Source organism: Python bivittatus, unplaced genomic scaffold (genome assembly GCF_059951505.1).
Source record: "Python bivittatus isolate LINGU-HERP-01145 unplaced genomic scaffold, Pbiv_v1 ctg000960_np1212, whole genome shotgun sequence".
NCBI classification, from domain to species: Eukaryota; Metazoa; Chordata; class Lepidosauria; order Squamata; family Pythonidae; genus Python; species Python bivittatus.
This window is the reverse complement of record NW_028277124.1, coordinates 15,978,388-15,994,102: the sequence shown is the minus strand read 5'-3', so window position 1 is coordinate 15,994,102 and position 15,715 is coordinate 15,978,388. Positions and strand designations below refer to the sequence as shown.

The window sequence follows — 15,715 nt, the reverse complement described above, 5'->3', positions numbered from 1 at the left end:
CAACCCTCTTCCTGATTCCAACCAAATACATTCAAAGGGTTGTCAGGACATTGCAATAAGAAGAGAAGTTTGGAGGGGGAAAGGTGGTGTTTTGAAAATCCTGCTCTCAATTCTTGGACCATGGCAAAAGCCAGACTGAAACCTAGGAAAACTACCGTATGCCAGGTATCTTGACCAAGAAAGATCAAGCTGAAATATCAGCATTAACCAATGTCTTCCACCGCCTTTCAGGAAATACGCTATAAGTCCAAACTTTAGGATTCTCAATTGCTTTAAGAATTTTGCAGCTACTCCTGCTAGAAGTTTGAAAATCATGGCATTAAAGAAAACAGGCATCATGAACCCACTCCAGTCAGGGGCATCACTAATTGCTACTATTCTGCTTGTGATTCCTGTAACAAGGTTATGGTTACCAGATAAACAGATGACAGATAGCTATCTATCTATCTATCTATCTATCTATCTATCTATCTATCTATCTATCTATCTATCTATCTAGATAGATAGGTAGATATGATATGATATGATATGATATGATATGATATGATATGATATGATATGATATGATATGATATATAACAAAAATCAGGCCCATAGACAAAGTCAAATTCAAATTAGTTGCCATTTTCTTCTAAACACTTACTCTTTTGATGCATGACCTTTGAACATTCTTAAGTATAGTATTCTTAAGCATAGTAACATTAATTAAGAAAGCATATCATGATTCACCTAGATATGCGTCTGATAACATTTTATGATATCATGAGCAGAATTTTTGGCGCCGTGTGTTAATTGAGAATCAAAAACAAGAGAATATCAAACGTGGAGAAGAGGCTATCACTTAATACTAGCTTTGTTATTATTTGTGCTGGTGGGTAATGTGCCATTTTGCCTTTCAAGTCAAGCATTCCCTTTCAAACCAAAGAAACCAAACAGAGAACACAGCATGTTGAGGTTATTAATGAAGAAACAATCCCATCAAGATTCAGAACAAAGGTTTTAAAGAACAAAACAAAAACTTCGTCCAAATGTTCTTTTCCATTTTTTCCCAGAAATATAACATTCAACAAGAATAAATTAAATGGAAGATGGTAGAACATGGAGGAATGGAAACAAATTTCACCAGTTCTCTCTCACCTGACCATTGGATTCCAGTATCCTGAAGCTCTGGCAGACTCCATGGATCTTCTTCTTCAGATTCAGTGGTCAAAGCAATGGTGGAATATGCAGGCAAAAGTTCCAGATGATTTTCGGTGGAAATGGCCGTGTCTGATGGACCAAACAAGCAAATCAATATTTTTATCAATCCACCAATATGAGATGTAGAAGTCTAAAAAATGGTTGTACTGGAGATGTAGGAGAAAGGATATGATAGATCAAAAGAAAGTACTTTTGTTTTACCTTTGGTATCTTTCGTCTCTTTTTCAGACATGATCTCGTTTGGTTTGGAGCACGGTTCTTCAATATATTTATTGGTGTCTGTGTCTTCCAGTTCAGGCCACGGAGCCATGTCCTGCAGACATTGGAAGAGAAAATGGATAAAATAAAGATCAATATGAATGCCCCACTACCATAGTTCCATGCTTCATTATGTAAAACGTGGGGAAGTAGAAATCTATTCCTTAAAAGTAAGTGGTTCAGTAGCAAACCATCATGTTCTTATGGATTTCAGCAGGTGGCTGCACTTGGCCAACCAAATTGGTTCTTCTTCTGATTGGAAGCTAAGCAGGGCTAGGGCTGGTTAGTATTTGGATGGGAGACCTCCAGGGAATCCCAAAGCTGTGGGCTAGATGGGGGGTCCCTAAAGAAAATAGCAATGATTAGGCTATGTTCATCTTTGGGATGTGCTCCTGCAGCAGATATACAGTGACTTTCCATGTTAGACTTAGAAGATAAATAGATTACAGTCTGGTTAGGACTTCGATGAGAGAATACTAGGAAATCTGAGGATTGTAGGCTAGACCAGGAAGTTAGGAAGAAAAAAAAAATCCCAGGGAAAGGATGTGCCCATGAATTCAGTAGGATTCAAGCTCAAGAAGACTTTATTGGTACTACTATACATTCTCACCAGAAGAATCCACTTGCCTGTAAATGTCAGGGGAGAGGTCTTTATAATTAAAAAACACACCCCTTGGTTGGTTCTAATAAGAGCTTCAATGGACCAACCCAACTATCTCTTTGAATCTATGGATTATTTATTTATATTCTGTCTTTCCTTCAGGCAGGCGGAACTAATACCAGCGTTGCTGATTCTGATTTAGTTGCTTTGCAACTAAGAAAAAAATGTCCTTAATTTTCATACCATCTGAGAAGCTGCTTTTGAAAATATAATACTGAACTGGGTGAACCTGAGTGTGATTGGACGAGGATATTAGTATAGGAAATACTATACTGCCTAGAGTCGTTAAGACTTGGCTGCATACAAGTTTAATAAATTATTATTATTATGATCATCATTATCACTGTTATTGTTATACGTATAGTATCAGTATTTTAGAAAGTAAGCATGCATCCTGTGGTTATTTTATTTATTTATTTTATTATTTATCAAATTTATAATGGCCGCCCGTCTCACACAAGGTGACTCTGGGTGGCGTACAATAAAACCTGTTCCTATTGTTATTCCTAAAGATTATATACTGATAAAAAAGCAAGCCAAGCATTTAAATTATTTTCTTAATGATGTACATTAAGGTCACTAACCTTAATGTACATCAGATTTCTGTAGGCCAAGGCTGAACATGGAAACGAATTGCTGTAGGGTGTCTCTGGACATTGTTCCATCTAACTAAGCATTATTAGCTGGTTTCCTGCCCTGTTTAGCTATGGGCAATACCAACAAAACCATACAGTCAACCTTGTAGTAATAGCATTATGATATAGGGAGCTGGTTATCCTGATTTTATTTTAACACAAAAATACCAAAATGAGACCTCAGAACTGGCATCAGAACTACTTGCAAGGGACAGAAATAGCAGGGGTGCTCCTGGTGTGCCACTGATCTGTCACTTGAGTTTTAGCTGACTTTGGCTCCACTAGGCAAACTAAACAGGGCCAGACCTGGTTAATTCTTAGATGGAAGACATCTAGGGAAGTTGAGGCCTGTAGGGAACAATATGAAAGGAGAACACTCCCATATTGTTTCCAACAACACAGACACGTCCCTGAAGTTACCAGGTTTCCCACTTGTCTTGAAGGACACAGCAATTCCTCTACATTCTGTAGTTTGAGACACTTCAGTTTCTTCGGTTTCGTGAGGCTTAGGGGTGGATGATGTTCGTGCTAGTGGAAATTCCAGACATGCCCACCCTGCAACTTGGTGGCTCTCCATGTGCCACTCTGCTGAGATGTATCGCAAGGGCAATGGCACCCTCCCTCTGAATTCCAGAGCATTTTCTGCAGTTCTTACCCAAATTAAAGTGGAGTGGCAAGGTAAAAGGAGGGAGGGGCTTGTGGAAATGCTTTCAGGAGGGAAAGCAGTCCTGAAGAAGTTGCTATTTAAGGAAGGTGGTCTTCATAAATGCTCAAAGCTTTCTGAACTTAAAAGCAACATTTTTATATTTTTGAGCTTCTGACAGTAGCTGTTCGTGGATAATAAGGACAGTTCTACACAACCAACAGCCACACACCCCTTACTCTTACCCATGAATATTACCTTGCAAGCTAATATTATCTCCCTCCATTCAATGGGAAAGGGAAAAAATGGAAAACCCCTAGCCTCCCATCATCATTCTGTTCTTGTTGAAATGTATTTACGCAGTGAGGAAAAAATAATTAAAGCCACTAGTAGATACAAGCACTCTGGGATATGTATGAAAATGTTATAGGGCCAAACTGGTATTTTATAAAAGCCTCAATTTGGGTTTTATTTGGGTTTTTAATGATTGAGATTTGTTTTCTGTTCACCACATTCCTTGGGATAGATGGGCAATTGTAGAAATTGGATGAACAAACAAGCAGACAAATTGTGGAGGAAGATACAAGGAGGTGAAATGAGGCAAGAGTTTCCCCAATGAGAAATTTCTTGCTCCATAGCTCTGGTGAAGAAATGCGGCAAAACTCTCTTGGCCATCCAGGCTCAGCTTCCCATGCCTCTTGGAATCCTCGCAGTGTCACAGGAACACATGGGAACAGGCCCAGTCTCATGCTGATACACTTCCTGAATGTGGAAGGGACCTACTTTTCTTGTAGACCTACCCTTAAGCTCAGCAACCAAGCTGTAGAGCTTTTGGATTACTTATGAGTTAATTGTCTATGCGTTTCTTTGAGGCTCTACCTGGAATTTTATGGTTAGAAGGGTGGAGGGTGACTAGAAATCTGGTTTCTCTTCCCCAATCTCCCCTTCATTTCCCTTGATCTTTAATTCTATGAATAGCAAACATTGTGGAGTCCTTGGGATTCTCTGAGCTTGGTTCTTTTCTTGCAAACGTTTCATTACCCGGCTAGGTGTTACCTAGCCAGGTAATGAAACGTTTGCAAGAAAAGAACCAAGCTCAGAGAACCCCAAGGACTCCACAGTTCAACCCTGAGCTACACATATTCGCTTCTATAGCAAACATTTTCTGCCTCCTTAATTTTAGCTACCTTGTTCCCTATTTCGTACAGTATACATTCTCTCTTTTGGATAAGAGTGAGCATTCATAGGTGAACCAGAGTTAACTCCATTTATGCCCCAGGAGTTTCAGTAGAAAACAAAGGATGTACGGAGACTTTTTTTCAATGACTTCAGTGGCTCTCAAAGGGACTTGAATGAATCATTCCTAAACAAAATCACTTTTATATTAGAACTAGATGACTCAGCTCCATGACTATGTTGAAGTTCTTCAGACAGAATTCCCAAAAGTGTTAATTCTTCTCCAAGAGATGTTTGTAGTTTCCTAGGTATAACACAGAGAATAGAAACTACTAACTGTGTGTGATTACATAGTATTGTTTGCAACTTGCCATCCATGACAGCTCCATGAAAGAACAAACAATACTGGAACTTCATACAGTAAAATAACCTGATTTAGCAAACTCAAAATTACAGGGAATGGTCAACGTAAAACTGAAGTGAAACCGAGGGAAGAAGTGACATTGGTGGAAAGACATTGTCAAAACTTTCAAACTAAACTACTTATTAACTCAGCAAGCAGTTAAGACTTTTGAAACTGCATATTCTGTTCAGGGATTCAAGGAGTTTAGAAGAGTACAAGGAAACAGGGTTTGCTACAACCTCTTTCAAAAGGCATGTGATTCATTATAAAATATATTCATAATGTAGTATCTCTCTGTTTCTATTTATAGATCACCAAAATATTTAGATAAGTGTTTGGAGCCAATCCTAGGATCATTTAGAACTAATTAATTTTATTTGGATAAAATGGGAGTTGGATAGAAGGAAGCTTCTATATATAGTTTAACCCCTAACCCCTGCCCTCATCAAAGGATCAGTTACACAGTGCAGAAACCTTTTTGAATTCTGCACTACTTTGGAAATATAACTATTACTAGTTGCCAGGATCCTTTTACTAGCTTGGGCTAGTTCGGGACCTCCAAGTGACCCCTAATTTGGTTCTGTCTAGATTAAATTACTGTAATGCACTCAAAGTAGGCTGCCCTTGGAAATGTTTTGGAAACTGCAAAACTGCAAACTGGTACAAAATGAATATTAAATGTTCAAATCATATTACACTGTTCTGTATTATTTATGTTGGGTGCCTATTTCTTTTGGGAGCCCATACAAGGAACTGTTTGGAGTCTTCAAAGCCCTAAACATTTGGGATGATACTAAACTCTCTATGCACCTTCAAGCATTCATATCTGTGTTGGATTCTTTGGCTCTGTTTGGGACAAGATATCCCACAAAGGTGTCTATGTGTGTCAAAAAACTCAAGATGGTGGCCATGACTATGCAATAGAAGCCTTGCCCCCTTTTTCACATGCATTGCATGTACAATGCATATAAAAAAGGGATGGGTCTTCAATTTCACTGTTTCAGCCTCCAGGTTGACTTTTTAACCCCCTCTACAGATACACCGGTGTCTAGTTTTCTCAGCAGAGACCCCATATCTTTAAAACGTTATTGCATTATCAATCCTGATTTAGAAGAGTAAATCTGAAGGCATATTTACTCCTACATTCTAACCTGTAGTTGGTACCTGCAGAAAGCAATCCTTAGCCACTGCTAAATATGTATCTTTCATTCCTAATTGGGGCTCAATTATAAAACCAGTTTTGCTTGATGATGGGACAACTTAGCTTTCATCATTCTTCAAACGCAAAAGAGTTTTAAATGCACGCTGGGTCCAGAAATAAAATGGAAAAAAGAAACCAAAACCAGAGGTAAAATATTGAATGTGTAAAGTGCCCCCAACAGACTCATGATCCATCCCATTTTTATCTCTAATAAAGAGACTTTCTTGCTGAACAAGAGTCATGGTTTTGTTCACCTACAGACTCAGCTACAAGAATGCCCTCTATATGGGTTGTGTTTGAAATGAATCTACTTGGTCCAAATGGCTGACTGGTTGAAAATGCATTCCAGCTATTTCCTGGAGTTTATCTTACACAGGATGTAACTCTAGTCATGTTCAATCTTCATTGATTACCTATTTATTTCTGGATTCAGTCAAGGAACTAGTGCTTACCTCTACACCCAGTGGCTTGGGACCTGGATATTTTGGCCTTTTCTGCTTGGTTCTTTCTCCTGTATCATCAACATTTCACTCTGGAATTCACAAGCATCAGAGATGCAGCTAATAAAACTGAGGCCTCAGAGCTTTTGAATCAGTTGTAGAATACCTTCCCATCAAAACTCATCAGGCCCATCTTTAATTGAGTTTTGCCACTTAGTCAAGATAAGGACTTTTAAGGTGGCTTTTGGAGGTGGTAGACTGGGCTGTGTGTCTTTTTCTTTAGCTTTAATGAGATATATTATCTTGAGTACTAATTGACTGCAATAAAGCTCATATGCTATCGTGGGGGCAGAGGGCAAACTCTGTAACTTAGCTGACAGTTTTACATTACTCTTTTCTTTTTTTTTCAGTGTCATGATCTCCTGATTATTTTATGTTGTTTGTTTTCATGTATTATATTGTTAACCACTATTTCTTAGAAAGGAAGGTAGGATAAAGATTAGAATAAATGAATCAATGAATCAATATTCTGCATGAACAAGACTTATGTTTCTACAGCTGCAGGCTATCAGCTTCTTTCTTGTCAACTATTGTATAAAGAAAGAAGCAAGGAAAATCTCCTCTGGACTGCCAAGCCAAGTTTGCTTCTGTATAAGAATTACAGTACCATGATTAATCTTTCTGTTGTCATTAGAAATTAGACTAAACATTAGAAATAAACTAAAACTCTACTTGAACTATCAAAAATTGTGGTCACATTGGTTCAATAAATTATATTTAACGTTTTTAAGAGTGTTCTTGAATTTTAATGAAATATGAAAACTCCCTGGTCAAGTACATGCATTCAGTTTGAAACAGATGTTCATTAGAATGCCTTCCATGTTTAAGAGGGACACTCATGTTCCAGAAAAGCTTGTGAAAACTTATTTATACACAGATGACTAAATATGTGACTTACTTATCATACCTATCAATGAGTTAATTTGGCCTTTTCCTTCCAGAAAACAAGGCCAATAAACCTGCAATTCACCATTTTAAACTCCCAACAAACTTGTGAGAAAGGGGGGATGGTGGTGGAAAGAAAACGGCTGTCACTGCAGCATGCTACTGATTAATTTGATTAACGGAGCCACAGTTTACTGAGTTAACTCTATTGCCTGGGTTTGCACAACACACTGACCACGCTGTTCAATAAACACAAAATCCAAAACTCCACCAATTAGCTGATCACATTTTAGTCAAGAGGGTTGTGGAAACAAAGTCTATGATTTCCTCAAAGTTGTGCAGCAATGTACATGCTTAATTGAAGAGGTCTTCTGAGGCCATTCAGGGCAGTTTGCAACTTCTTTTATAACTTGTGACTGACATGGAGCTTCTCAGAGCATTATAATTCTCTGGAGGAACAAAGTTGATAGCCAGTAGCTAACTAGTAGCTAACCAGTAGACAAGTAATTGTATTGGACCCTGGAGACATAGACTAAGTTCTAACATTTCAGCTTTGTAGATTGGGAAGCATGTCTTACTGACCAGGTGAGAACTCCCATAAGGCAGCTTATGGTAGATACACTCTGTCAATCTGATCTGGCTAGAACCCCAAATCTTCCTATTAGAAAAAGTTTCAAATGTAGAGTAGAACCTGTTTCCTTTCTAACACAGTTAACGGTTCCGAAATATAGAAAGGCTTATACTTTGGCCCTCCTCATTGCCCTCCCCTTGGTGTGTTGGAAGGAAAATGTAGGAGGACCCTTTTGATCCACCATTTATGTCTGTGCTGTGATGGTCAGACAGAAATGGTGAACGTGTTCTTCACTGTATGTAGCACTGTGATATATGCAGCTCACCCATTCATCCGTTACTCATAAGGATACCACCAGTTTTAACCCCATGTATTACTTTTGGACAATGACTTTTCCATTATTTATAATGTAGCCAAATCCTCTGGGTCAACATCTGAAATCAAACAGGAATTGATATGCAGTATGTGTTAACTGGGCTAGAAAGATGCCATATTTATATTTTGATCTTGTTACTGTAGACATTGCAAAGCAACAGCTATTATTTTAACTTGAATAGATACTATTTCAGGGTTAGGGTTATTGATAGGGCCAGGTTAGTTTAAGTTACTTAAGTTAGTTCCATGCATTTAAAAACAACTAATAGAACTTAGTTCATTTATAACTCTTAATGTTTTCAATGTTAAATGTATTGTTATTTTATAGCATAAAACATATAATAACATGCATAATTTAGACTTGTTTTAGTGTTAATTCACAGACTTAGTTGTAGATTAAGTTTAGAAGTATTTTACTGTAAACATACTGAAGACAATTAAACAGCTAGCATTAATAGATACAAAATTACTGGATTTTGTATTACACTTTACGCTGGTGACAGCTTCCCATCAATCATCACCATCATCCTCATCATCTTCCAAGGCCTTTAGGAAGAAGATGAAGAATTTATTATCCTATTTCCTCCATAAAGCTTGAACCAGCATATTCTGTCCAAGTTATTGTCACAACAACTCTGCAATGTAGGCTACACTCAGCGATTGGTCTCAGACCAGCTGGCAAGCATTCAAGGACATTCACAGACATGCAAAAATTTCAAGGCACTCTGCCACTCACAACCCCACCTTAACTTAAACATTCTTTTAAAAAAAAAAAAGTTGCATTTGGCAAATACACAAAAGGACACACAGGGTGCAGCATTGTGGTTAACATAACTACAAATTATTTGATGCTCCCAAATGTAACAAAGGCTTAAGCACCGCCACACATTCCACAAACAGCTCTGAGGTTAAACAACTTTATACAAAACTTCAATCAAATATCTCAAGCTTGTAAAAATAGTTCCTCCTCATTAATTATGTGTTTTTCCTGCCTTTTTTTTTCCCCAGCACTTCATCATAAAGTCACTGGCGATTGAATGCTTTGCATGATGGAACAAGTGATGATTTTAAATAACTGCTTGGAGCAGCTGAAAATTACTAGGGCGAGTTTTTCTTGCTCCTATGACATCCCTCCCTGTAATGATCTAGAAATTGATCACATTTACATTTCACTGGAACGCAAGACAGAGAAGGACAGAACTCAGAATGAGTCATCTTGAAGTTTTGTAACTGCATCAAAGAAGCTATTCATTAAATTCAAAAATCTACACCTTCTCCCCAAGAAAGAAGGATGCATTTAGAAGCATCTTACAAGCAGTTTTTAATACTCTGTCTTGGGCTTCTCAGCCCCCAAACTGCTCCAAATGAAAAACATAGTACATTCAAACCTAATAAAAATTCCAACAAGATTCAATGGCCACTTCAAGAAAGCATTAGATGTAATCTAATTACTGGGGGCGGGGGGGGGGATCCTTGATCTCACTGGACTTTTTCCTACTGATATATTTTTTGAAGGCATAACACTTTAACTCACCATCTCAAAGCAACTTATCCCCAGAACATCTGTTTTTAAGAATAGCCTGAAGGTGAAAAGCCTACTAAACCAATTCCATTAATGGGGAGAGAGGGTTTCCAGAGAATTAAACAATACATCCAATCTTTACTTCTTCCCTTTACTTTTCAGTGAAAGTAAACTACATTTACTTCATTCTTTGATTCGGTAAACATTGCATTAATAAGAAAGCTTTCTCCCTTTTGGGCCGTAGCGATCCAACATTCTAGCAATGATAGATGCCACTTTGGGCTTGTGGCCAACCCAACTCATCTGCCCGGCAGAATCCCACCAACAGCCTTTTTGTATTTACTGTGTTCGATTCACAGGCTGCGAGATCAGGCAGATGAAAGGAAGAGAAGCTGGCAAGAAAATACTGTATCCATGAAAGCATGAAGGCAATGGAAAATCAGGAGCTCCAATTTCCTTTTACTCACCTGCTCCTTCCTTCTCAGACAATGAAGGTTTCAAACAGGTATCCTGCTGGAGCTACAATATATACAGACGACAGGTATTGGGCAAAGTCCGCTGTCATCAGAACCTTTCGCCGGCTCACATTCCTAACTCATTCTCAAGGCACTGCCTACCTGCAGCTTAATAATCCCTTGGGTTTTTTTTCCCACCCCCAGGAAGAGCACGCTGGAGTAAAGGCTACTTTTAAAAGAAGCACCTTCGTCCACCCTTGACAGTGCAGAGAATTTACCATCAGCTGCAAAAACATGCCTAGGCACTGTGGTCATTCGCCTTCGCCTTCGCCTTCCCCTAAACGGCCAGCCTGTTTAATTCCTCTTTCTCTCACCCAGAACAGAACAAAGCACCATGCTAAACCTGCTAAAATAGGGCTTGCTCTGACTAGATAAAAGTATTGTTTCTGGTGTAACTTATCTTCCTGGGGATCTGCCTCAAAAGAGAGAAAAGAAAAAGATTAGCTGAAACACACATACAGGTTAAGCCTAATTATCCAACTTCTTAAGAATCCCTTTTGAAATAAAGGGGCAACCCTGTTAATTATTTGGCAAGAAGAGGAACTCTTTCAGTTCTGTTGCCCCCCAGCAACGTTTGGGGGAGATATCTCTTCCTTCTGAGGTAGGGTACAGATTCCGGGGCAGACACAGAATTGGATGAAACCAAAGAATGAGTAGCTCGTGTTAGAAAAGTCACAGTGCTGATTCCTACTGAGAAAGGACCAATGTCTCTGTGTGTTGCTTCTTGGGTGATGAGGGAGAGTTCAGCTTTTCTATATCACAACAGGGGCAACATTGCCAAAGACTTGGAAACTCTGTCTGGCAATGCGCTTGTATCAGATGCCAGGTTCACTCATATGCCACTGACATTTCCTGTCCAAATACTGGCATCTAGTTTCCATGCAAAACTATTAGCATTGCTGAGCTAATAATGCAACAAAGAAAGGTGGAAACTGAGGTCTCTTCTTCTCCATGCATCATAAACAGATGTGTGTTTGCTATCCCTCAGCCAGCCAGGTGCAAGCAATTCCTGGATTAATGGCATTAAATGTGCACTGTCAACAATGTAATTAACTTTATTTATTTAGATTTTTCCCCCTCCACCCTAGCTCCCAGATCCCAGGCAAATGATCACACACCTTCACCTCATTCTATTTGCATAACAACCAACATGGTGGATTTAAACTGAGAAAGAATGATTTGGCTACCCCTGTTGACCTTCAAGGAGCAGTTGACCTTTTCAGTTTGCTTTGAAATTGCAGCATGATTGTTAGCAGGAAAATGCAATATTTTTTTTTCCAGCTAGTAAAGTAATTCTGACTGGGAGGGTATCCAGAATATGGTAATTGGAGTACCATGACACCTTTTTGGAGAGTTACTACAGTATAATACCATGCAAAATAAAGATGTTGTTCCCAGACATCTACGCCATGCCATGTTCTGACCTTAACACCAACTAGAAACTAACAAAGAAGAATGAGAAAGCCACAAAGGAAAAACTAGCCAGCAATTAGCCATCCTGAATTTTTTACAAAACTCCCTGAATTTTTTGCAAAACTTCCTACTGCTTATTTTCACCAGCCTACCACTCTTCTTTTTGAATGGTGGGATATACATAATCACCCCTGGGCTGGAGAACAGGACAGGGAAATTGTGAAATTTCCATTCCCAGTAGGTACATGTTGACTAGATTTTATGATATACCTAAGACTTAGATTGGTTCATACTTGACAGAAAATGTTCTAACCTCCATGGAACATTCTTCTTTTGAAATGGAACACTTGAAGTTTTCTGGAAGTGGACTGATGTCAGGCCCAGCCCAAGAACAACAATGAAACAGTCCAATCTAGTACAGTTCCTTTATTTGCTTACGCCTTATAGACAGAACCTTGCCAGACTAAATCTATACTACTGCAACTAGTGGATATACCCTGGGAGATTCCAGGGAGTGGCTATCCTGAACCTCTTATGCTTCTTAAGGCAACACATCTCTGGACTGTGTTGCCTTTTGTCTCCTTTCCCTTCCTGGAATGCACCCACTCCTTTCTGATAGCCTTGCTCTCTGCTGCAATCCACCACATCACCCTCCCCTTCGTAGATACATTCCATCACACCTGACCTCCAAAAGATCAGAACAGCCCAGATTGAGGCCGGGAAGGTCCAGGATAGAATGTTTCATTGCTTGACAATGACTCCCCTATCAACGGCAGTCAACATTCAAATCAGTTGGTCAATCAATCAATCAAACTTTATTAAGGATCATAGACTCAGACTTCAGAAAAGAAAATACAATACGTAATCCAAAGTACAATGTAGAATGCATAATTCAAAAAAGCCTGTAATTGTGCTTGGTCTACTTTGTGGTCAACAATGCACAAATTCTACAGGCAATAAATGCAAACTTTGCAGCAAGAGTTATTTTGGGATCTTTATATGCCCTCCCTCCCAAAAGCTACATATAGAGCAAATAAATGTGATTTGGATTTGGTGAGTGAGTTGGCCTATAATGGTGGTCCCTATGGCTTGAAAATATGCTGCCATGCTAACAAAATCATGGTGGCCACCTGCAAAATTTCACAAGTTGATCCACCAGGTTACACCAGTGATTCCTCCACATGATCACTGCCTTGCCAAATCTCTGTTATGATCTTCTCATGGTTTCAGGACATTTCCTTGAGGGCTCCTCTCATATGCCACAACCCCATAAAGGGCAATAAATGCTAATTTGGAAGTCATCATCCTTGGGCTAGAACTTTTAGCTTATTTAACCATGCAACACAGATTTATTCTAATTAATGTTTTTCAACGTTTGGATTGTGCAGAGCTGTGGGAAGCAAACGTTTGGAGGATGGTGCCTATATTTAAGAGGGGTTTTGGGTGTGATCAAGGGTTTTGGTAGGAAGGAGAATGTTACCAAATGGGATGCCTGTATAATGCATGTAGCTTTAGCAGGGTGTGTGAAGGGCAGTTATAAATTTTCTTTCTAGATCTTTCAATAGGAATTGGGAGAACACTAATGGATCTTAGGCCTATAGGCTAGGGTGGAAGCTGAAAAATAACTCAGAAGGCAACAGTGAAGCACCAATGACTTAGTATTGTCAAGAAAACTGCATAGTAATATCCATGTTGTTACCAGTTGGACTTGAGGATTTCTTTATGAAATATGAGAAACTAGCTTTTCTCTAGTTTAACCCTCGATAGCCCCATGGTGTCCACACGTAACAGTGAATATAGTTCAACATTTAAGAGAAAAAAAAATTGAATACAAGTATGTTAATAAAGACACTGATTTATAACTTCTTGAGCATTAAAAAAGTTGACAAAATTAATCTGATAAATAGTGATGTGCCTTAACAATTGAGTTCTTGGCTGAAAAGAGTGACTTTGCAAGATTTACTGCAGGTCTTCAGCTAATACAGCTATAACAACTTCTAATATTTAAAAAAAGCAGAGTTAATAGTGAATAACAGTGAACAACCTTCCATAATGCTTTTTTTTTTTAATTTCAAGTTTACTTATTTTTATTCTCACATACCTTCTACATGTGATCATCTTTCATATTTTTATGGCTGGATTATTCCTGACTGCATTTGTGTTTACATTTTATTATTTTGCACATTTGATGGGCTACTGTTTGCAAATATACTATGGAAGAGATAAATTAAGATTCATCTGACCATGTGATCTCACAAAAGAATGATACAAAATGCCCATTCTCGACACCAAGCGACACAAATGTTCAGAACTGGAAGCCATATGTCTACCAGTTCCACATTCATGCAGAGTTGTTCCTCCAGTACTGGAATCCTCAGAATTTTAAAACAGAGCATAAATGTTGTAAGATCAAAAACATCTATAAAGGGAAAGCAATGTCCTGTCATGCAAAATACTCTTCCAACCTTTTGAATTATTGGCAAAGGCACAAAACAATGTGATGCATTTCATTAATAAATGTGAGGTAAATAGATGGCTATGACAGACACATGCTAATGACAGTGAAGCTCCAACATAGTAAATCCGAAGGGACTTGACAGAGAAATCCTGTCCTTTATTGTATTTGATCCACTACCCGGTTCCCATTCCTCCGTTCTTCCATCAAAGAGATAAAAATGTAGGCTTGCTTCTCTGCTAGGTGTGGAGATGCAACTACAAGGCCCTTCTGGGACACAACTAAAAAAAATGAACAACTTTTCTCTTAATATCCCTTATGTTTAAGTGATCTCTCTCAAGAGCCTCTTCATAGGACTGCAGGAGCAGGATTCATTCCTTTGGGAAAGCCCAACTCAAACAACGTTTTATTCATCAGGATCCAAGTATATAAAACTCAAGAGAGAATTTGTCAAATGTCTGTAACCACACCTCATTTCTAGGTAAGCACCAGCCCTTCAATCATATGGAACAATTTTTTTAAAAAAAAGCTGTTTAAGTTACACAACTATTATTAATTCTCTGACAGTAATTTAATAATGCTAAACTAAGGAAGCGCGTGTAGAAGCATAGTGAGAATAATCAGAGGCAAACTGAAGAGAATCATATAAGCTTCTTTGAACCTTGGGTTCATTTGTGGGTTTTTTACATGCACTGTAATTTTGGTCTGAAGCCAGATCATCCATTGAACATCCTCCAAGGCCCAATGTCAAATGCAATCTATTATGCATAGGCCATGGGTTTGGAGGAACTAGGTTTCATAAAGGAACCAAGAGTAAGTTAGGCCCAAGAAGGAAACAACACATTCAAAGCATCTTAAATTTAAGTAGAATTAGTTCTGTGCTCAAGTAGCAGAGGAAATCTTAATAAAGCCTGGTTGCATGACTGCTAGGCCAAATCTGGAAGATGCTTCTCCAAAATTGCAGTTCACCCACTGCAAGAAATAGTCAGTGTTTCCAGGTATAATTTCATGTCCAGCTTTCATCACATTTAATTCTCCTTCATGAAAACAATGGAGGCTCCTTCTCAGCTCCAGTTGTTTTCAGAACTACCTTTCTCTGACCTTGACTCACAAGAACCACAAATGATGCTTTGACTTAGGCTTAAATTGCACCAATTCTTGGTTTCTTTACCAGCCTAAACTCTTAAGAAATGAAGCTGATAGGAGACGAACCAATGCTTTTGCTTAATAACTGTTTTGCCAACATAGATCAGGTGCCTTCCAAGGCCATCAACAGAATAGCCAAGCATCCACTGACTCATA

At 38.6% G+C, this 15,715-nt stretch overlaps 1 protein-coding gene across 2 annotated transcripts in view; it reads right to left on the bottom strand.

The window, feature by feature from the left end:
- The window catches only part of SLC34A2 (solute carrier family 34 member 2), a 37,740-nt gene extending 27,186 nt beyond the window's left edge, over positions 1-10,554 (bottom strand). The window contains exons 1-4 of one of the 2 annotated variants that reach the window (XM_088131392.1): positions 10,498-10,525; positions 4,585-4,877; positions 1,402-1,513; positions 1,138-1,269 (exon numbers count right to left, since the gene is read on the bottom strand). In XM_088131392.1, the coding sequence (XP_087987518.1) occupies positions 1,138-1,269; positions 1,402-1,513; positions 4,585-4,638 (298 nt within the window). In that variant the 5' untranslated portion in view covers positions 4,639-4,877; positions 10,498-10,525. Of the gene's footprint in view, positions 1-1,137; positions 1,270-1,401; positions 1,514-4,584; positions 4,878-10,497 lie in introns of both variants that reach the window. The other variant, XM_088131393.1, reaches the window with a different exon arrangement.
- Positions 10,555-15,715: the final 5,161 nt, after the last annotated feature.